Genomic DNA, 23,782 nt, shown 5'->3' with positions numbered 1-23,782 from the left:
CACCCTGAGACGCAACACACACAGCTACACACACACCCTTTACAATACATACACACAGACACCGTTATACACACCCTGTACAACACATACAGTTATACACACACACACACACACACACACACACACACACACACACACACACACACACACACACACACACACACACCCTCCAGGCATGTGGTCAGGCCTGCCGCTGCTCACACACACACACACACACACACAGAGTTACACACACACACACACACACACACACAGAGTTACACAAACACACACACACACACACAGAGTTACACACACACACACACACACACTCACCCTCCAGGCACGCGGTCCGGCCTGCCGCTGCTCACACAGCTGGCCCCGTAGCCGGTGCAGTCCCCGCACACGGTGCACACCATGCACTGGTCCAGCTTCCACTTGTGAGCGCCGGGCTGGCACATCAGAGACTTCTCCTCCTTCTCCTCCAGCTCCTCCTCCAGGTCCTCGTCCATGGCCGTGGCCATGTTCTCCACCCCGAACCCTGCGGGGCGAGCCAGGGCGGCACACTGTAGCATCTGGAGTAGTACTACACTGGAACAGGCTACTATGCTACCTCATGCTAACCATGTACACTGTCGTGTCTGGAGTAGTACTACACTGGAACAGGCTACTATGCTACCTCATGCTAACCATGTACACTGTCGTGTCTGGAGTAGTACTACACTGGAACAGGCTACTATGCTACCTCATGCTAACCAAGTACACTGTCGTGTCTGGAGTAGTACTACACTGGAACAGGCTACTATGCTACCTCATGCTAACCATGTACACTGTCGTGTCTGGAGTAGTACTACACTGGAACAGGCTACTATGCTACCTCATGCTAACCAAGTACACTGTCGTGTCTGGAGTAGTACTACACTGGAACAGGCTACTATGCTACCTCATGCTAACCATGTACACTGTCGTGTCTGGAGTAGTACTACACTGGAACAGGATGATATGCTATGTCTATGCTGTTATGCTATACTATGTCATGCTAACCATGTACACTAGTGTATAGAGTAGTACTACACTGGAACAGCCTAGTATGCTATGTCATGCTAACCATATGCACTGTAGTGTCTGGAGTAGTGATAAACTGGAACAGGCTACTATGCTAGGACATGCTAACCATTTACACTGTAGTGTCTGGAGTGTACTACATCGGAACAGGCTACTATGCTATGTCTATGCTGTTATGCTATACCATGTCATGCTAACCATGTACACTAGTGTATAGAGTAGTACTACACTGGAACAGCCTAGTATGCTATGTCATGCTAACCATATGCACTGTAGTGTCTTGAGTAGTGATAAACTGGAACAGGCTACTATGCTGGGACATGCTAACCATTTACACTGTAGTGTCCGGAGTGGTAGAACACTGGAACAGGCTACAATGCTATGTCGACGCTGCTATGCTATGCTAACGATGTATGTCACTTTGTGACAGAAGTTGGATACGGAAATATACTGCATCATCTTTGCTTTTTGCATATGAGCAAAAAGAAAAAGGAAGTGTGTGTGTGTGTGTGTGTGTGTGTGTGTGGGTATGGTATGTGCTGTAATAACGCAGAATGATTACCCTTGAGACCTGGCACAGGCATGCTGCCTTCCCTACCCCAAAAGCAGGGGGCCGAACGTACCTTTCCCCGCCTGGCTCATGGCCCCCGTGTCCCTGCCGCACTGGCCCTTGTTGTTCACCCCGAAAGTCCACACCTCCCCGCTCTTCGTCAGGACGCAGGTGTGGGCCTTCCCCATGGCTACCTGAGTTACAAAGTGCCCCTTCAGGTCCGTCACCTGACCTGGAGGGGGGGTAAGGGTACAGAAGAGAACGATGTTAGCAGAATATCATCCCCAGGACTAGATTATCCCGCAGTTACACAGAAACCCCGGCAGTGAGGACTGGGAAAGAGCGGGTAGCTGCAGCTGATGTACCGAAGCCGTCGTTTTGTCGGCGGGATTAGCGGTTACGGGGAGCAGGGCTGTGTTTTGAGCCGGCCCGGTCGATTTCGGGAAGCTCACGACGCCGAACGGAGCAACGCAGACTAAGTGCCGCGCTGTTTATATCGCACACGGGAGTGACCTTAAAACCGCTCCGCTCAAACGAAGGTTTTTAACCTCCCCATCTGTTCCGAGCAGCTGCTGGAATACCAAACAGCCCCGACTCCGGCAGGATGAAAAATCTAACCTCATCGCGGGACGGGGACATTATCGCGTCTCCTGACTCCTATTTTTAGAGTTTATAGACAAAGCAGATACTCTGATCTTCACACGAAGGTTTGATCACGAAACAGCCTCGTCCACAAATAGAGCAAAATCCAGCCTGTAACGATCTCATCAAATCGACAAGAGCCAGGCAGTGAGAGACGTGAAAGGCATTACATTACGGTTATTTACCTGACGCTTTTATCCAAAGTGACCGAGTCGATAAGGCTAAGCAGGGTACAATCTCCCCAATGTGGGGTTAAGGGCCTTGCTCGAGGGCCCAACAGCTGCACTGATCTTATTGTGGCTGCACCAGGGCTTGAGCCACCAACCTTCCCATCCCAATCATGTACCTAAGCCACTAGGCCACAGGCCCCTTAGCCACTGGGCCACAGGCCCCTTAGCCACTGGGCTACAGGCCCCTTAGCCACTGGGCTACAGGCCCCTTAGCCACTGGGCTACAGGCCCCTTAGCCACTGGGCCACAGGCCCCTTAGCCACTGGGCCACAGGCCCCTTAGCCACTGGGCTACAGGCCCTTTAGCCACTAAGCTACAGGCCCCTTAGCCACTAGGCTACAGGCCCCTTAGCCACTAGGCTACAGGCACCTTAGCCACTAGGCTAGAGGCTGTCCCCCCCACCCAGTAGTGATCTCATCAACTCCAGGGAGGAGGGAGGTGAGAGTCGTGGAAGGCAACTACGGTGTCAGATGTTGCCCTGGCGATCAGGACTGAGGAATTGTGGGATTGCGGCCGCTCACTGGTGCTGTCGCTGTACACGGCGTCCTTCCCGAACATGTAGAGCTCGCCGTCCTTAGTGACGATGCTGCTGCTGCCGTTGTTGCAGGCCGTGTACACTGCCATCTTGGCCTCCAGCTTGATCATCTTCTTGGGCTTGTAGGGCTTGGGCTGCCTGCGGCTCTTCGCTGTCAGGGGGAGAGGGAGAAGAGGAAAAACTGACAACGATATCGCTAACTTTCAGGTGTAATAGATCATCATGGGTGTTCCTCTAGACTTAAAACTACAGGGCATAGAGTGAGCTGTGTGGCAAATCTTACAGAGCTCATGGATAAAAGAGGATAAAAAGATTGGCGACCAAAAGCAACGAGCACGTTAAACACGGCATAAGTGAAAGGGAGGAACGGGCTGCTGGCGGCCATTTTAGCTGTTTCGGAGAGGCCCGAGCACAGACATTTTGGTTAATTCGGTTAATACTGGAGCAGATAAGAGACAGACAGAGTCACAGACAGATGCAGTCTGATAGTCAGAGCGAGTCAGAGCAGAGAGACGGACAGGTACAAAGTGAGTCATAGCAGAACCACAGACAAAGGCAGACGGAGTCAGAGCAGAGAGACTGATAGGGACAGAGTGAGTCAGAACAGAGACTCTGATAGGGACAGAGGGAGTCAGAGCAGACAGACTGATAGGGACAGACTGAGTCAGAGCAGAGATACAGATAGGGACAGGGCGAGTCAGAGCAGAGACACTGATAGGGACAGGGCGAGTCAGAGCAGAGAGACTGATAGGGACAGAGTGAGTCAGAACAGAGACTCTGATAGGGACAGAGTGAGTCAGAGCAGAGAGACTGATAGGGACAGACTGAGTCAGAGCAGAGAGACTGATAGGGACAGGGCGAGTCAGAGCAGAGAGACTGATAGGGACAGAGCGAGTCAGAGTAGAGAGACTGACGGGTACAGAGCGAGTCAGAGTAGAGAGACTGACGGGGACAGAGCGAGTCAGAGCAGAGAGACTGATAGAGTCAGAGCAGAGAGACTGACAGGGACAGAGTGAGTCAGAGCAGAGAGACTGACAGGGACAGAGTGAGTCAGAGCAGAGAGACTGACAGGGACAGAGTGAGTCAGAGCAGAGAGACTGATGGGGAAAGAGCGAGTGAGAGCAGAGAGGGCGCTTACTGGACTCTCCGTCCTCGCCCTTGCTGGCGGACCCGGTGAAGAAGACGCTTCCGTCCTCGGCCACCAGGAGTGCGTGTGAGCCGTCGTGCCCCACGGAGAACTGCACCATCTTCGGCGACTTGGTGATGGGGAGCTCCACCCACTTCCCCGCCGACGGCCCGCCCTGCTTGATGCCCAGGCTCTGGTACTTCCCCGTGTAGTATATCTGAGGGGGGGGGGGGGCGGGGGAGGGGGTCAGGGTACTGTGCACACACTGGTATGGGGCTGTAGTTTATACACACACATACTCACACACACACAAATGTAACATAAAAGCAGATATTTCTGTGGACACTGTAGTTTACCCAGACACACACACACACCACTTAGCGGAATAGCACTGGAAGAGTAATGCCCCCACAGAGAGCGATCGGTAAGCGGGAGCAGTAATCTTTTGACTGCCTGCCTGCCCTACTAAATTTCACACAATTTATGTGGGCAGTGCAGAGTGAATACAAGAGAGCACTCCACAGCTCTTACCTGCACTGTTACACCAGATATACCCCCATAAGACACCTTACACCACAGATACACCCCCATATCAAACCTTACACCACAGATATACCCCATATCACACCTTACACCACAGATACACCCCCATATCACACCTAACACCACAGATATACCCCCATATCACACCTTACACCACAGATATACCCCATATCACACCTTACACCACAGATATACCCCATATCACACCTTACACCACAGATATACCCCCATATCACACCTTACACCACAGATATACCCCATATCACACCTTACACCACAGATACACCCCCATATCACACCTTACACCACAGATATACCCCATATCACACCTTACACCACAGATACACCCCATATCACACCTTACACCACAGATATACCCCCATATCACACCTTACACCACAGATATAGCCTCATATTACACCTTCTATTACATCTCTGACCTTTCGGTACCAAAACTAATTAAAACGGCGATCGCGTTTCAGTCGGACACGCGTTTTCTCAGCAGTCAGGTATAAGCCGGCGCTCTGCGGTTAGCTGGGCCTGTTTTAGCGAGACGTGATTTATGTGAGCGCAGCAGCTCCAGCACATCTGCTGTGGCAGGGTCCACTCCCAGCACCGTGATAAACGACTTCTGCAGGGGGGAGGCCGGCCGGGCGCGGACCTTTAGCCGTGAGCGGACAGCTAACGGCGGAGCCGCTCTGGATTCTGCAGAGCGGCACGGACCCAGAGCTCTGTATGTCTGTCGCTGTACGACCGGCTAATTTAGCCGTTAGCCGTTCGCCGTAGCCGAGGCCGGGAGGGTCGGACCCCCGCGCGCAGACGGCCGTGACGAACGAGCGCTTCACCACGGGGTCGAACGGAGCGGAAGCCTTCAGTGGAGGAATCTGACATCCCGCACGCACGCACATGCACACAGACACAGACACACATAGCACGCGCACATGCACACAGACACAGACACACATAGCACGCGCACATGCACACAGACATGCACACACACAGACACACACACAGACACAGACACGCGCACACACGTGCACACGTGCACACGCACACACGCACACACAGACGCACAGACGCACACACGCACAGACACACACACAGTGCACCTGCTATTTTTACCTGCCTCACAGGCCACCTCTGGATGCCCACATATTAGAGCTCAACCCTGTTCAACAGCACACCTGCTATAGGTCCCAGCTGAACACACACACACACACACACACACACACACACACACACACACCTGAGGGAAAAAAGTCAAGTAAACAGGTATAGAACTGTTAAGACTCAAATACTCTTGTGGGCCACAGTATGAATGGGGCATTTTAATGGTAGGAAGAAGCATCGACTCAAATCTCTTGCATTTGCTGAGGAACAAACAGACATGTCCACCCCTGGGCTCTGAGTGGCTCATAGAGATACCACACACACCTGTGCACCTGTGCATTAGGGCACAGAAACCTGCACCTGGCTCAGTCACACACACCTGTGCATTAGAGTGCAAGCCCTCAAACAGCAGTCATGCCTAAGTGCAGTGGCCCCGCCCAAAGCATTCCGGCCCCGCCCACAGCATTCCCGAGAATTCCCTACCTTTCCGGATGCGGTTTTCATCAGGGCGAACTCCCGGCCGGCTCCCAGCAACGCCGCTTCCTCATCGAACCCTGTGCCTGAGGAGAAACACAGGAGTACGGTTATCAGCGATCGCAGCAGCCTGACTACAACAGCAGACACGGTTATCAGTGATCGCAGCAGCCTGACTACAACAGCACACACGGTTATCAATGATCAGAGCAGCCTGAATACAACAGCACACACGGTTATCAATGATCGCAGCAGCCTGACTACAACAGCACAGCGCCTGAGATCAGAGCGGTGACCTCACTGCTTACTGCGTCTCATTCATGCATCACCACAGCAGGCAGGGCAGCAGGGCAGCCTGTAGCGTAGTGGTTAAGGTAAATGACTGGGACACGCAAGGTCGGTGGTTCTAATCCCGGTGTAGGCACAATAAGATCCGCACAGCCGATGGGCCCTTGAGCGAGGCCCTTAACCCTGCATTGCTCCAGGGGAGGATTGTCTCCCGCTTAGTCTAATCAACTGTATGTCACTCTGGATAAGAGCGTCTGCCAAATGCCAGTAATGTAATGTAATGTAAGAACAGGAGGACCGCCAACAATATTAACAGCTCTGATAAACATCGACAGGATCCTCAGACTTAGCGGGACACCTCCCTCGGTTGAATAGTTTCTTATATCGCTACAGTACAATGCAAACTAAATGTCTTTTGGTTTTGTCTGTGTGTATGTATGTATGTTTGTACGTTGGTGTGTGTGTTTCTGTCTGTGCGCATACATTTGTATGTATTTTTGCATTTCCTATGGGGCGGGGGTTGTTGTTGTTATTGTTAATGTTTCTCAACGTATTTGCACCACAAGACTGCTTTCTCATGCAAATAAAGCTCATTTGAATGTTGAATTTTGAGAGAGAGAGAGAGAGCAAGAGACAGAGAGAGAGAGAGGGAGTGAGAGAGTGAGAACGAGAGAGAGAGGGAGAGAGTGAGAGAGGGAGTGAGAGAGTGAGAACGAGAGAGAGTGAGAGAGTGAGAGAGGGAGTGAGTGAGAGTGAGAACGAGAGAGAGGGAGAGGGAGAGAGAGTGAGAGAGTGAGAGTGAGGGAGAGCAAAAGAGAGAGAGAGTGAGAGGGAGAGAGAGAGAGAGAGAGAGGGAGAGGGAGAGGGAGAGAGAGGGAGAGATGGAGAGAGAGGGAGAGAGGGAGAGAGAGTGAGAGAGTGAGAGTGAGGGAGAGCAAAAGAGAGAAAGAGAGAGAGAGAGAGAGGGAGATGGAGAGAGAGAGCGAGAGAGAGGGAGAGGGAGAGGGGGCAGACTCACTGATGATGTGCAGGTCCTTCTCCAGGTCGAACAGCGAGATGCCGCAGGCGTGGAGGCACTTCCGGGCCAGCTTCAGCTGCAGCTCCTGCTGCAGGGCGGGGTCCCGACTGGTGGCGTAGATCCGCACCACGAACCCGTCCTGCAACACGCAACAAACACGCTTATACCTGTCCCGCAACACGCAACAAACACGCTTAAACCCGTCCTGCAACACCCAACAAACACGCTTAAACCCGTCCTGCAACACGGAACAAACACGCTTATACCTGTCCCGCAACACGCAACAAACACGCTTAAACACGCAATGCAACACGCAACAAACACGCTTAAACCCGTCCTGCAACACGGAACAAACACGCTTATACCTGTCCCGCAACACGCAACAAACACGCTTAAACACGCAATGCAACACGCAACAAACACGCTTAAACCCGTCCTGCAACACCCAACAAACACGCTTAAACCCGTCCTGCAACACGGAACAAACATGCTTAAACCCGCAATGCAACACGCAACAAACATGCTTAAACCCGCAATGCAACACGCAACAAACACGCTAAAACCTGTCCCTCTTTGACCCCGCTGTCCAACAGAGAACGTCCCACACTGTCCATATCTATCCATCTCTCTACACGAGGACAACGTGAACAGTGCATGTGACACATCCACTCCTCCAGCAAGTGCCCTGGCCTGAATTAGCCCAGCGCTACAGATAACATCATCCGCCTAAGCGACGCTCACAACAACACGAAGTCGTAAATCTCCACAAACAGAGAGGCCGCCTTCTCCAGCACCAATTCTCACCTCCCCTTCGGCAAGACCACCAGAATAAGTAAAGAAGCCTTATTCACCCCGGCAGGCAAGCCTGACCGAGCACAATGCCATCCAAAATGGTGGTTACCGAATGAAATGGCTCGACGATCATTTTTACTTCCTAAATCACACAAACAGGTTGTTGAGGGCCGGAAAATGGCCAGGGCTGGTCAACAGACAGGGCTACGGGCTCAGACAGGGCTACAGGCTCACAGGCGCATAGACTGTTCCTGTGTAACCTGCTGTGGGAGCAACTGATTTCCTCAATTCACTGGGCTCGTTTTACCCACCAGCTCTAACACCAGGTCAGGGGACCCCAGTCTTATCCGAAAAGGGCCGGTGTGGGCGAGGCCAGGACTGAGGCAGAAATACTCTTTACATTACAGTTGAGTTAGCTGATGCTTTTATCCAAAGTGACTTACAGTTGATTAGACTAGGCAGGGACAATCCCCACTGGAGCAATGTGTGGTTAAGGGCCTTGCTCAAGGGCCCAACGGCTGTGCCGGTTTTATGGTCGCTACACCGGGGCTCAAACCCGCAACCTTCCGGGTCCCAGCCAAGCACCTTAGCCACTAGGCTACAGGCTGCCTCCTGGGAAAAGTAAGTTGCTGCTGGAAGTGGTGTTGGCGAGCCAGTAGGGGGCGATCTTCCCTCTGGTTCAATTACCCCCAATGCCCCAGCGCAGTGAGGGGGACACTGTGCTGTAGGAGACGGTAAACCGAGGTCCTGTGGTCATTAAATATGAAATGACACTCTTCGCAAGGAGTAGGGGGTTCCCCGGTGTCCCAACCTTGGCTCTTTCAACCTGCCACCTAATCATCCCCCGATACAATTGGCAAAAACATTGTTCTTTCCCTCTCCACCTCAGCTGCTGTGTGGTGAGCATTCTGGCACAAAATGGCTGCCATTACATCACCCAGGTTGGTGCTACATATTGGTGGCGGAAGTGTCCAGAAAAAACACGACATAAATGTAATGATCTAAATTCATTCTCCCCTTGTGCAAACACTTCCATCACCGCTCCACGAGAGCAAAGTCACGGACTCCCGTGCGCTCACTAAACGCGCCCACACTTATTTTTTGAGGCAGCTACACCTCCCACATGATTAGATCCATGACCTGTTTATCAAAGAGCAGGGAAAGCGAGGCAGACTTTAAATAAGATGCTCAACTCCAGCAGAGCAAGTCCATTCAGGGGCCATCGATCTGGGGCAGGTAAATTAATTGATCCGGGGCGGGTAATTAATAACGCCCACTTCCTGCCCCGTACTCGGCCCCCTGAACGTGAAGCCGGAAGCAGCTCTGAAATCAAAGCTGGCTTCCCACAGCGCTATACACAGCAAACCCTCACAACAATTAAACGTTAAATTCGAACGCATATGTAATTAAAGGAACTACATCTCAGGCAATCCGGTTCCGTAGAATAACCGTTTACCCTGGACCGTTTAAAAAAAAAAAACGAAAACACGTTTTTTTTTTTTTTCCCACAAAGCCGTTTATTTATCGCACAGCCAACAGAGTAATGCAAATTTAATTGGAAGTACTCTGTAATCATTTAAACTAATAAAATAATATTGACCAATGCTTGCACTGTGCGCTAAGCTGAATTAATTAGCTGGCAGTGCCTGGTGGGTGTAAGGCCTGACTCAGAGTGCTGTTGCCCTGGGCACAATGTTTCACAATGCAAATACTAAAACACACACTACTTTCACTCCGACACCCTGTAACACAGCTTTTTACCCAGGGGAGAAGGGTTTACACGTTCATTAACTACAGACCCAACATATAGACCTTATGCGTAGATTTGCTTTTGCAACGCATACCACCAAATAAACATAATCTTTCTTTAATTACAGAAGATGTTTCGCTGGTTTAATGTACTATGAATATAGACGCAAAGAATATCTGTATGACCTCATGAGTGGAATTTTAAAAGCTATCCTTGAACTGTGGGCCTGCACCCCAGTGACATCACATACAGTGACGTCACCTGTGACATCACCAGTGACCCCTGCGGATTTACCCCGAGTTTACAAGTTGGGACTCCCTCTTCCATTGTAGGAGGTCAGAAAACCCTGAAATCGCAGAAATTATTCCCAACCCAATATGGTCCCCCCAAGTCAGGTTCTTCCAGGTAAGTGACACAGTCCACTCCAGAGGAAACCTTCAGCATCATATCTCCTTCCTACACACTCCACATGAGACACACTCCAGCCTGTGGAGCTTCAGAGGAAAGACTCTTAATGTGTGAACCGGGGCTGACTGCGCAGGAGGAGGGGGGTGTACTGGGTACCTCCGTACCCGCTTCAGAGAGGGACGTTTCCCCCTCACACACACCCCCATAAGCTCGTTGCATACCCACCAATGCCACCCCAACTTAATGACACACCCCAGACTGTGGAGCTTCAGAGGAAAGACTCTTAATGTGTGAACTGGGGGGCGACTAAACAATGGTGGGGGGGGGGGGGGTTCATCAGCTCCCCTCTGTTGAATCGGAGTAACGGGCAGGGCGCTGAAGCAGAGATGTGGAGCTGCAGAGAGGGGTGTGTGCCCCCCCCCCTGTAAGCTGCTGCGCTGCATGTCCACGCCTTCACTGGCTCAGCACTGCAAACGAGGCTCCGAGGCGGATGTGTAAATTTCATATCCCCTCCTCCCCCCATCCCTTCCTCCCCCCCATCCCCCCATCCTCCTTGCATAACCCGCTGGTGAGATTATTCCCTGGGGGGGTAGTTAAATGGGGGGGAGGGGGGGGGGGGGGGTCTCTGCAGTGACAGCGTGCTGTACGGCGGAAAATCCGGCACTGACTGGGGATCTTACTGCAAGCGCGGTCACTCACACACTCACACACTCACACACTCACACACTCACACACTCTCACACTCTCACACTCTCACACTCTCACACTCTCACACTCTCACACTCTCACACTCTCACACTCTCACACTCTCACACTCACACACTCACACACTCACACACTCTCACACTCTCACACTCATTTCAAACCCAAACACCAACGACACAAATGAGCTTTGCGCGTTGCAAACCAAGGGTTGTATCGGTTACAATTTTGTCGTTTAAAAGACGCTTTCAGCCGAAAAGCACCGAGAAAAGCGCACTGCACGGGGTAATCCAGCACCACCATGGAAAGAGCTGGAGGCCTGCAAACCTGCAGCAGAGCTCATCAGAGCGACAAGATGAAGGGAGAAGCGATCTCCGCATTACCTATTTATAATCATTAAAAAGAAACACTGAGGTTTCTATTATTGGCGTGTAAAATAATCAGAGACTTTTTTTTTTATTATTATTGAAATAGTATCACTGTATTCTTTAGCCCATAGGAATGCCATATATTCATATGCCATATGTATCAGTGAAGACTAAAGCCCTCGCACAAAACACTTCCTGCGGCAGTCTACACCTATGGAATGCCAGCCATGCGAAAGTCAACAAACGCAGACCTCTCTCTTCCTCTCTCTCTCTCTCCGAGCTGACACTGCTCTCAGCACTGCAGCGCGCTCCGCGATTGGCTGCCTCAGCCTGTCACCCGGCAACTAGGCAGATCCTGCAGCAAAGCCGGCCAATCACAGGGCGGAGGCCATGGAGCTCGGCCAATCGCGGGCCTCCAATGCACCTTTTTTTCTTTTGCTGGTGAAGGGCCGTGGGCTGAGACAGCCGGGAGTCGTGTCACTATCTGACAGTTTCACCTGACAAATGCTCACCTCTGCACAAACCCACAGCACTTCACACTTATACAACAGAAGGGGGTGTGTGTGTGAGTGTGTGTGTGTGCGTGAGCGTGTATGAGTGTGTGTGTGTGTGTGTGTGTGTGTGTGTGTGTGAGAGTGTGTGTGTGTGTGTGTGTGTGTGTGTGTGTGTGTGTGTGTGTGTGTGAGTGTGAGTGTGTGTGAGTGTGTGTGAGTGTGTGTGAGAGTGTGTGTGTGTTAGAGAGTGTGTGAGTGCGTGAATGTGAGAGTGTGTGTGTGTGTGAGTGTGTGAGTGTGTGAGTGTGTGTATGTGTGTGAGTGTGTGAGTGTGAGTGTGAGTGTAAGTGTGTGAGAGTGTGTGCGTGTGTGTGTGTGTGTGAGAGAGTGTGTGTGTGTGAGTGTGTGTGTGGGTGAGGATTACACTCACGTCTTTGCATGCAGCGATTTGGTTGATGTACTCTCCGTCAGTGAAGACAATGCTCTGGCCGTCTGCCTGCCCACCTGCACAGTCACAGAAAAACACCATTTTACACACATCAGACCAGCTCTTCCTCTCCACGTCTGCAACAAGGTCATCTTTGCAAAGCCTCCACAAAGCTTTACAATAGCACCACAATGTATGTATATGTATGTATATATATATATATATATATATAAAAATAATTTCCCCATTATTTTCTGGAATCCCCAGTTATAACCCTGAAGTCCTGTATCTGTAAGGAGCAGAAACACACACAGGGCTACAGGCCTTCAGACAGACTACAGGCCTTACTGCAGTCCAGAGGAACAGGACTGTAATATACTGGCACAGCAGTCGACATTCTTATGACAAAAAATAAATAAAAAAGTCACCCATTTCATATTATATAGTGTTACACAGACAGAAAGCAGAGAGGGTAACTCAAAGAGAAGCCTTCACAGCTGAGAAGGAAACATGGTGGTGGTGAGGTGGGGGGGTCTGGGGTAATGGGGTAATAGAGCTGGTCTGGGGTAATGGGATAATTGAGCTGGGGTAATGGGGGTAATAGCGGGGTCTGGGGGTAATGGGGTAATATGAGCTTGTCTGGGGTAATGGGGTAAATTGAGCTGGTCTGGGGTAATGGGGGTAATAGCGGGGTCTGGGGGTAATGGGGTAATATGAGCTTGTCTGGGGTAATGGGGTAATATGAGCTTGTCTGGGGTAATGGGGTAAATTGAGCTGGTCTGGGGTAATGGGGGTAATAGCGGGGTCTGGGGGTAATGAGGTAATATGAGCTTGTCTGGGGTAATGGGGTAATAGCAGAGTCTGGGGCAGTAGTGGGGCAGTAGCGGGGCAGTACCAGGCATGGTGATGGTCCCCTCCTGCTCCAGCGTCTCGGGGTTGATCTTGATGGCGGTCTGGCTGTGGCTGCTCGTGTCCCGGTACAGCAGGCAGCCCTGGGGTCGGTCACAACCACAACACGTTACCATAGCAACCCACAGCGAGATCGCCATGGAAACTGACTGTAAGAGACAACCTTCTTCCCAAAGGCACTCCTCAGATAAACACCTCATACATCATCTGACGGTGACATCACCCTGTGGTGAGCCTATAGGCTGAGCTGTGGGGGTGTTCGACTAATGTTCCCGAAAACTTCTAAAGAACTCGGGGAGATAAAATGGCCCAGAAAAACCACTGAGCTACAGAGAAAATGGCAGAGTGAACCGCATGTTCTCGATAGATCACAAGGGGCAGGTCGCAGTGGCACATAAAACGGCGCTTAAACGATCTGACACGCGTTCCCTGATGAGAGACACCTCCGTATGACTCACCGGGGAGCGACCGCAGTCTCACACACCCCACGGACGCCCGATCGGATCGGACCGTACCTGAGCGAATCCCAGCCACGACCTCTTCTCCTTCCGGTTCCGGATGCGGGATGTGGAATTGTACACGTGGCCCTGCGACGGAAAACTCACATCAGAGACACACACAAGTACGGTCCGGTGCGTCATCGCGGATTAAACTCATCCAGGGCTCTCCTGAAAACTGACGAGTGCTAACTGGAGAAACACGTCAGGGGCATATCTACTAATTAAGAGTGCATTAGTGCTCTCCTGTATTCACCCAGCCGAGGAGCACAAGGGCTGCTTGGAAATAATGTCAATGTGGAGAGAGCAGTCCAGTTTACAATTCACAGCAAAACATTTTTATAATGGGGATGTACTAGGATTAAGATTTTCTCCATTAAGAAATGGAGAGAGAATTATGTGCAAGATGTTTCAGCTAACGGCTACTTCAAACGGATGGACACAGCGAACACCAACTAAACAAACGCAGTAAAATGTACATTTTAGGTCATTAGCAGACACATTTAATCAGAAACGGCTCCAAAGCAAACTGTCCAATTACTTTTGGTCCCCTAATATTGGAAGGGGACTGTATAAAAAGGGATGCAATTCCTCCACTGATCACCCGATATGGATTATTAAAGGTGACAGTCAGCACCTCACAGTCATCGTTTCATTTGAAATCCAATGTGCCCGGAGTACAGCGCCAAAAAGGGCAGAAATTGGAGCTCGGTAAAGCTGGATATTCACCCCAATGACTGAGGTTCGGCGCTCGACCGAAGGGGACACCAGGATTAGCCTGGGAGCTGCACTGATGCCCTTGGAGCCGAGAGAACAGGATCCCTTCCTCACTGTGCCACCCTGGCGCCGGCTCGCCCGCCGTGACTCACTCTAAAGGCTGCGGCAGACCCAGCGGCGGAGCGCCGGGCAGAGTCGCCGCTTGGCCTCAGACCGGTCCTTCCCCTTCGGCAGCCATAACCACGGAGCTGCTCTCCACTAGTGCATGCTGGGAAGGCTCACCCTGACTGGAGCGGTGCATGATGGGAAGGCTTAACCTGACGTTGCAGCTGTAGAACTGCATGCTGGGAAGGCTTACCCTGACTGGAGCGGTGCATGATGGGAAGGCTTAACCTGACGTTGCAGCTGTAGAACTGCATGCTGGGAAGGCTTACCCTGACTGTAGCAGTGCATGCTGGGAAGGCTTACCCCGACTGTAGCAGTGCATGATGGGAAGGAGTAGCCTGACTATAGTGGTGCATGATGTGAAGGCTTACCCTGACTGTGCTGTTGTAGCAGTGCATGCTGGGAAGGCTCACCCTGACTGTAGCAGTGCATGATGGGAAGGCTCACCCTGACTGTAGCAGTGCATGATGGGAAGGCTCACCCTGATGGTAGCAGTGTAGTGGTGCATGATGGGAAGGCTTGCCCTGCCTGTAGCAGTGCATGCTGGGAAGGCTCACCCTGACGACGGCATTGTGTAGCTGGTGCATGATGGGAAGGCTCACCCTGACAGTGGCAGTGTAGCGGTGCATGCTGGGAAGGCTCACCCTGACGGTGGCAGTGTAGCAGTGCATGCTGGGAAGGCTCACCCTGACGGTGGCATTGTGTAGCTGGTGCATGATGGGAAGGCTCACCCTGACGGCGGCAGTGTAGCGGTGCATGATGGGAAGGCTCACCCTGACGGCGGCAGTGTAGCGGTGCATGCTGGGAAGGCTCACCCTGACGGTGCCGCTGTAGCCGGACCCCACGCGGTACAGCCCGTCCTTGCAGAGCAGGTACAGGAAGGACCCGTCCGTCTGCAGCAGGCAGCGTTCGTCCTCGCCCACCGGCACCTCCTTCAGCGCCCACTTGTTCATCAGCGCCGCCCGCTTGATCCCGTTCCCAAACCAGTCCTGGATCTGGATCTTCCCCACCAGCACCGCCTGCACGCTCCGCTGCAGCGCGTTCAGAATGGTGGGCACCTGCGGGGAGAGGGCTCACGCGTCAGAGCGGCCATCTTGTCCTCTCTGCCTCAACTCGCACAATTACCTGACAGTGATTTATAGCTGACACTTATCCAAAATAAAATAATGGGGCGGCCTGTAAGCGTAGAGGTTAAGGTACATCACTGGGACACGCAAGGTCGGTGGTTCAATCCCCGGTGTAGCCACAATAAGATCCGCACAGCTGTTGGGCCCTTGGGCAAGGCCCTTAGCCCTACATTGCTCCAGGGGAGGATTGTCAACTGTACGTCACTCTGGATAAGAGTGTCTGCCAAATGCCATTAATGTGGGGTTACGGGCCTTACTCAAGGGCCCAACAGCTGCACAAAACGTATTGCAGCTACACTTGGGCTTAAACAACCAACCTTCCAGGTCAAAGTCAAGCACCCTAGCCACAAGGCTTGTAGGCTGCCCCAAAATATTCAACACTGTGATACAAGTCGAGACCAAACGGTCATTAGCCAGGAGTACCAACAGAAGCTGAACGAGTATCCAGGCAGAACTGGTCAAGCATCCTCAAAATCAGCAGAGGAGCCGTGATAAGAACAGTCACAGTGGAAAGGGACCCCAAATTAATTCATTTCACAGCTGAGACCCTCAAGACAGTAAACCACAGTTGGCCGTGATTCACCCGTTACTGGAAACCAGGAGAGTGGCAGCTAGTGTGAGGTCAAGTTTATCATTAAAGCCCAACGCAGGGCTGAGTCTGACAGGATTCTCACACCCCCGCTTGACCTATGCTGCGTAACTACACACTCACACACTCACACACACACTCACACACTCACACACTCACACACTCACACACTCACACACTCACACACACACACACACACACACACACACACACACACACACACACACACACACACAGCGTAACTGAGGAGTCAAGGACATCGGATCCCGGACTAGTCTGGCGCTGACCTGCGCCCGCCGGTCCGGACCGTAATCTACCGTCTCTCGACCCAGTAAGACGCCGGTGGTGATGTCACCGACGGCGACAGACTCTGTTGAGTCATCTGTGTGTGTGTGTGTGTGTGTGTGTGTGTGTGTGTCTGAGATTCCTGAGAACAGGAACAAAGCACAGCCACTGCGCCATAGGTGCCTATTAACCAGCCAGCCAGGCTGAATTTGTTAAGGGTTTGTTTTACTGTGAAGGGCAATCGTTCCATCAGAGAGTGAGAAAGAGGGAGAGGGGGAGAGAGGGAGAGAGAGAGAGAGAGAGAGAGAGAGAGAGAGAGAGAGAGAGAGAGAGGGAGGGAGGGAGTCGGGGAGAGAGGGGGAGAGTGAGAAGGAGTGATAGAGGGAGAGTGAAAAGGGGTGATAGAGGGAGAGTGAGAGGGGGTGAGAGAGGGGGAGTGAGGGAGAGAGAGGGAGAGAAAGAGAGGGAGGGAGGGAGGGAGAGAAAGAGAGACAGGGAGGGAGAGAAAGAGAGAAGCGAGGGAGAGAAAGGGAGAGAGAGAGAGATAGAGAGAGGCTAGTCATAGTGTGAAGCAAGGTCACTACTTCTTCAGAATAAAATAAATCTGCCCACAATTTGAGATGCTCTCAGAGTTAGAGAGGCAGCCCTTGCTCCTGGGAGGGAGTGTGCGGATTTGGCAGCACAACACAATGCCGCAAACAGTGAATTAATGTTCTTCTAGAGGTTGAATTGAGCGTGTAAACTTGCGTGGTGTTGCTACCCAGAGGGCAAAGCCAATCCACTGTATCAATGTGCTCTCACTTCCCCATCAAAATGACCAGCTCCACAGCGTAATAACAATAACAACATAACAACAACAACAACATAATAACCCACAAGCATCTGTCCTCTGTCTTCATCTTAATGAATAAATGACCAAATCAATTAAACTCTTTCAATTTACTCTTAGCACACCAAGCTACATAAACCTGGCATGCGTTTAAACCTTATTTCCCCCTTCCATCAAACCCAGGGTACAGTGCAGACACAGACCCACAGGCAGGCAGGCAGACAGGCAGACAGACAGACAGGCAGACAGGCAGACACACGCACAGACACAGACACACGCACAGACAGACACACAGACACACGCACAGACAGACACAGACACACACAGACCCACACACAGACACACACACAGACACACACACAGACACACACACAGACACACACACAGACACACACACAGACACACACAGACACACACAGACACACACAGACACACACACACACAGACACACACACACACACACACACACAGACACACAGACACACACACACACACACACACACACACACAGACACACACACACACAGACACACACACCCACAGTCACACAGCTGAGGAGTTTAATTGGCAGATATATGAGACCAGGGAAACATAATCGCTCTGGAGGATCCTAAAGACAGCCGGAGCATTTCTGCAATTGAATTTCGGATATCCGGATGCAGTCTCCAGTCTGTACATTAAGCGGACACAGAAGAGCGTCTTTCTTCCACAGTTCAAACGAGGCTACATTTCCCCCAGAAACGCAACAAACTTTAATCATATCCCATCAGCCCCTGCTCTCTCATCTAGATGCCCAGTAAAACCAGCAGGACTCGCTGTGCTCAGATCCATTCCCCATCTCAGTGATCTCATGTTCAGGCACATACAAGTTATTCCTTCCTCCAGAACTTAGCAGCATGAGCTCACCTGTATGGAGTGTGCACCTGTTAAAGCTGGCCTGTATGGAGTGTATGTGTGTGTGTGTGTGTGTGTGTGAGCACGCATGAATGTGTGAATGATGTGTGTGTATGTGTATGCGTGCGAGTGTGTGTGCGCGTGCGCGTACGCGTGTATAAACACACTCACCTGTATGGTCTGGCAGGCGTGGCTGCCGTTGTTGGTGAGGATGGCGTGTGCGTGTGCGTGTGTGTAAACACACTCACCTGTATGGTCTGGCAGGCGTGGCTGCCGTTGTTGGTGAGGATGGCAGACACGGCCTGCAGGGTCTTCCCCGTGTCGCCCCAGGCCACCACCAGGCTGAACAGGCAGGCGCAGGACAGGGCGGTCAGGGCCTGCCCCGTGGGGTCGTTCACCCCCGTGCTGCGCACCGTGGTCTCCAGGAGCAGGTGGAACAGGGACTCTGCGGGGCGAGCAGGGATCGCAGGGGTCATTCGGGGCTTATTACGTAACGGTTATTTAGCTGATGCTTTTATCCAAAGGGACTTACAGTTGATTAGACAAAGCATGGGAACATCCTCCCTGTGAGGCTAACGGGCCCAACAGCTGCACTGATCTTATTGTGGCCACACTGGGGCTTAAACCATCAACCTTCCAGGTCCCTGTCAAGCAGCTTAGCCACTAAGCTATAGGCTGGCCCTGATTGGCCTGAAGGCCCTAGGCATGCGACTCTGACTGGCTGAGGACCCTGGCGCGGGACGAAGGGGGACTCTGATTGGTTGAAGGCCCTGGGCGTGTGACTGATTGGCTGACAGCCCTGGGAGGGAGGCTCTGATTGGCTGAGGGCCCTGGGCATGTGATCTGATTGGCTGAGGGCCCTGGGCATGTAGTTCCAATAGGCTGAGGGCCCTGGGCATGTGATCTGATTGGCTGAGGGCTCCAGGCATGTGATTTGACTGGCTGAGGGCCCTGGGTGTGTGATCTGATTGGCTGATGACCCTGGACGTGTGAACTGATTGGCTGATTGCTCTGGGCATGTGATGTGATGGGCTGAGGGCCCTGGGTGAGTGATGTGATTGGCTAAGGGCCCTGGGCGTGTGATCTGATTGGCTGAGGGCTCTGGGCGTGTGATGTGATTGGCTGAGGGCTCTGGGCGTGTGATGTGATTGGCTGATGGCCCTGGGCGTGTGATGTGATTGGCAGTACGCACCCAGCACGTCGGGCGGCTCGGTCTGGAAGCCCTCGGGCTGCTGCCCCTGCAGCATGTCCAGCAGAGCCTGCAGACTGCGCAGACACAGCGAGGGGTGAGAGAACCGCGTCTCCTTTATCAGCTCAAACACGCCACACAGCCCGATCCCGATGATCTGAGGAGAGAACACACACACACACACCGTTACAGCCTGATCCCGATGATCTGAGGAGAGAACACACACACACACACCGTTACAGCCTGATCCCGATGATCTGAGGAGAGAACACACACACACACCGTTACAGCCTGATCCCGATGATCTGAGGAGAGAACACACACACACACACACCGTTACAGCCTGATCCCAATGATCTGAGGAGAGAACACACACACACACACATTCCAGGGCTGCAGTGGTCGACGCAGCCAATTTCACCATTTTACCACAGATATCACCAGCCAATTTCACCATTTTACCACAGATATTTACACTCGAACAGGACCTCCAAGTGATGGTGGGCTTGATTTTCAAAATGTACACGAGTACAGTTAGCATGAAACTTGTTATTGACGTCTAAGTTTTGTTTGAATATTGGCTTTCTCACCTTTCATTTTGGTAATATGGTTTAGCGCGTTATTTGAAGATCTTGTTAGTTATTGGGTTCTCTTCGATTACTGACCTGCTTCATTAATGATAATTTGGTTTGCTCTTATTAATTTTGCGATGAAGCGTCTTGCATTTTAATAGAAAATGTTTTAAACGGTGTAAAGGATTCTGTTACCACAATTAAAGAAACATCAGTACTGACACGTGGTCAGCAGACACAGCAATGCGCCCAATTGGTCTGTCAACCTGGCATCAAAACCGCCATATCAATGACTCACATCGATAAAAGGAGGATGTGCTAAAACAATAAATAAAACTGTCATGTGCTTTTATATTCCCCATTGAAAACGAGTGGAACAGCACACTCGACAGTCCTCATAAGGACAGTATGAGTCCTTATCAGCATGGCCCATTGCCATTTCTACAGTCATCTACATTACATATTACATTATTGGCATTTGGCAGACGCTCTTATCCAGAGCGACATACAGTTGATTAGACTAAGCAGGAGACAATCCTCCCCTGGAGCAATGCAGGGTTAAGGGCCTTGCTCAAGGGCCCAACGGCTGTGAGGATCTTATTGTGGCTACACCGAGATTAGAACCGCCGACCTTACGTGTCCCAGTCATTTACCATAACCACTACGCTACAGGCCGCCCCCAATATAAGCAGTATATAAGCATCTAAGGATGCTTATATACTGGTTTCTAAAAAAACATGCTAAATTTGTAAAAGTATCGATGAAAGGGACCTAAAAACCACAAAGCCATGTCAGTATTATACCACAGAGGCCGACTACTGTGTCCCTATACAGTCAGAAAATCATGATTAAAATAAAAGAATGAACATATTCTGCACGGAGATGACTTATCTTTTCTGTGGGGAAAAAGTGAAACATGCAAATTAGGAGCGCACCGATGGATCCATCACCACCACAATCGTCTGATGTGGTCTGAAAGCACCCGCTAGCCTTTCGGCTGACGGGCCTGTTCATCAGCTCATCGTCTGATGCGACGCTGTGATATCAGTGTGCCGCCAGGGCAGGACGGAGGACACGACACACGGCAAAGCAAAGAACAAAAAGCTCATTCCCAAATGTCCTAAATACCAAGGGATCGTTTTTACAATCATGCATCATTTCAAATTGGCGTATATCAAATGTGTGATCTACCAAACCCGGAAAAACACTTAATTAACATTTTGAAAGATGGTATTTGAGTTTATAAGTTAAATTTCTCCTCCATTTGTCTTGCTGGCTGCTGACAGCAGAGCATTAGTTCGGCTCAGGGATTCTTGCGTCCCCAACTTGAGGTGAGGTTTATCTTTCCCGCCCAATTCATGTTTTTAAATATCAGTCACAGTGACCTTTTGTATGTGGGAAGCCATTTTATATCACTGCCATCACTTCCCCCTCTTCTTCACTCAACGGAGCATCTCTTCAACAAGAACATTTTTAGAGCAGCGTCTACAACTCACTACTGTCGGTCTGTCATGTTCAGACTGCAAGATCACATTAATAAGCACTCAAGCAATCCTCTTTTTTTTTTTACAGAAGGAATATTTTATCACAAACATTGGTTGATATACACTCAGTGAGCACTTTATCAGGCATGTATTAGACTTATTTCTTTAGACTTATTGGTCTTCTGGTGCTATAGCCTATCCACTTAGAGTTATGATGTGCTGTGTGTTCAGAGATGCTCTTCTGCATACCGCTGTTGTAATGTGTGGTTATTTGCGTTACTGTCACCTTCCTGTCAGCTTTGACCAGTCTGGCCCTTCTCATCTGACCTCTCTCATTAACAAGGCGTTTCTGCCTGCAGAACTGCTGCTCACTGGATTTTTTTTGTTTTTCACACCATTTTCTGCAAACTCTAGAGACTGTTGTGCAAGGAAATAACAGATGATCAGCAGTTCCTGAGATACTCAAACTACCCTGTCTGCCACCAAAAATCATTCCACGATCAAAGTTACTTAGACACATTTCACAACAAGCTGGTGTACAGGTCTACCTAATAAAGTGAGCACTGAGTGTATATTAGATAGATAGAGATAGATAGATACTTTATTCATCCCGAGGGAAATTTTAGTCATTGAGGTTATGTAAAATCAAATCAGATTTTAAAACATTTGAAAGAAATCTCTAAAAATATCAGACAGCAGTATCTGCCTAGAGAATAAGCGCACCCCCAATATGGATTAAAGATAAAACAAAACTCAACATAAAAATTATCTTCCAGATCTTTTGTTGCACGTGATTTCCAATAATGGATAATTTTCAAGGAAATAGTTGTCGTTACACTGTATTTGAACGCTCCTACATAACAGACATAAGGATCTAGAGTCAGTTCACAGGGTACGTCACGGTAATGTCACTTGCGACATTAATGTTGACAAAACACACCAGGTGCCCATTTGCTGTTATTGACATAAGCACTTATGAATGTTTATGTAGTGCTTATGAATGTGCTCAGCAGTGCTTATGAAGGAGCTGTATGACTCTTATGTAGGAGCCTTCACATAAAGTGTGTCCCAGTTCTTTTGTATATTTGGGTGAAGAGCTGCTCTGTGCTTGTATAAGGCACGCTCAGGAGTCAGATCACAGTGAAGGAAAACTCGACGTTCAGCTCTGTCCAGTGAAGAGTGACCTTACTGCAGTCATTAGCGCTGATTAGCTTCCGTCGGGGACTAATGACAGCACCCTCCACACGCCCCGGACTGAGATAGGGGTTAGCGGGTCAGTTCTGCCTGGGAACGAGCGCGTTTATACGAGTCCACGGTCCGTCCGGCCTGATCGGAGTGAAGCGCTCCGGTCAGCGGTCTCTGGACGAGGGCGGACCGCCGAAGCTTCCTTCCACGGGAAAACCGCCAATCGCTGTATTTTCGGTCCGTCTTTACGGAGCGTTAGGACGCAGAGGCAGTCCAGTTGCTCCAAAAAAAAAAAACATATAAATACTTTATGATCGCACTGCCTTTGAAAAGCGCGTCTTAACTGGAGCATGAAAAATCTAGTCAAAAGTCGACGTGTATCAGAAGCTACGCGTGTATCGGACAACATGCGTGATTCTGGTTCTGCACGCGCGGCAGCAGACTGCAGCTAACCGCACAGGAGAGAGCGCTCGTCGTCCCGAAGGAACGCCCTGACACACCGGCGGACATCTTGTCTACGGCTACACGCACCTCTGCATTCTATAACAGAAGGGCCGGTCTGTAGCGTAGTGGTTAAGGTAAATGACTGGGACACGCAAGGTCGGTGGTTCAAATCCCGGTGTAGCGACAATAAGATTTGCACAGCTGTTGGGCCCTTGAGCAAGGCCCTTAACCCTGCGTTGCTCCAGGGGAGGTTTGTCTCCTGCTTAGTCTAATCAACTGTATGTCGCTCTGGATAAGAGTGTCTGCCAAAATACCAATAATGTAATGTAACCCCCGTGTCCAGCCATTAAGTACCTATCCTGGCGGCTTTCAGAGACGCAGAGAGGGGATGTTAC

At 50.8% G+C, this 23,782-nt stretch overlaps 1 protein-coding gene across 17 annotated transcripts in view; it reads right to left on the bottom strand.

The window, feature by feature from the left end:
- Positions 1-23,782, bottom strand: part of mycbp2 (MYC binding protein 2) — a 114,948-nt gene that overhangs the window by 66,408 nt on the left and 24,758 nt on the right. For 16 of the 17 annotated variants that reach the window (XM_061226367.1, XM_061226369.1, XM_061226368.1 and 13 more), the window contains exons 4-15: positions 19,706-19,859; positions 18,762-18,958; positions 15,605-15,847; positions 13,926-13,997; positions 13,397-13,493; positions 12,505-12,578; positions 7,561-7,699; positions 6,264-6,340; positions 4,140-4,344; positions 2,988-3,152; positions 1,668-1,826; positions 316-520 (exon numbers count right to left, since the gene is read on the bottom strand). In XM_061226367.1, the coding sequence (XP_061082351.1) occupies positions 316-520; positions 1,668-1,826; positions 2,988-3,152; positions 4,140-4,344; positions 6,264-6,340; positions 7,561-7,699; positions 12,505-12,578; positions 13,397-13,493; positions 13,926-13,997; positions 15,605-15,847; positions 18,762-18,958; positions 19,706-19,859 (1,787 nt within the window). Of the gene's footprint in view, positions 1-315; positions 521-1,667; positions 1,827-2,987; positions 3,153-4,139; positions 4,345-6,263; positions 6,341-7,560; positions 7,700-12,504; positions 12,579-13,396; positions 13,494-13,925; positions 13,998-15,604; positions 15,848-18,684; positions 18,725-18,761; positions 18,959-19,705; positions 19,860-23,782 lie in introns of those variants that run through there. The other variant, XM_061226383.1, reaches the window with a different exon arrangement.

Source organism: Conger conger, chromosome 17 (assembly GCF_963514075.1).
Source record: "Conger conger chromosome 17, fConCon1.1, whole genome shotgun sequence".
Classification (NCBI taxonomy): Eukaryota; Metazoa; Chordata; class Actinopteri; order Anguilliformes; family Congridae; genus Conger; species Conger conger.
This window is presented reverse-complemented; position numbering and strand designations above follow the sequence as displayed.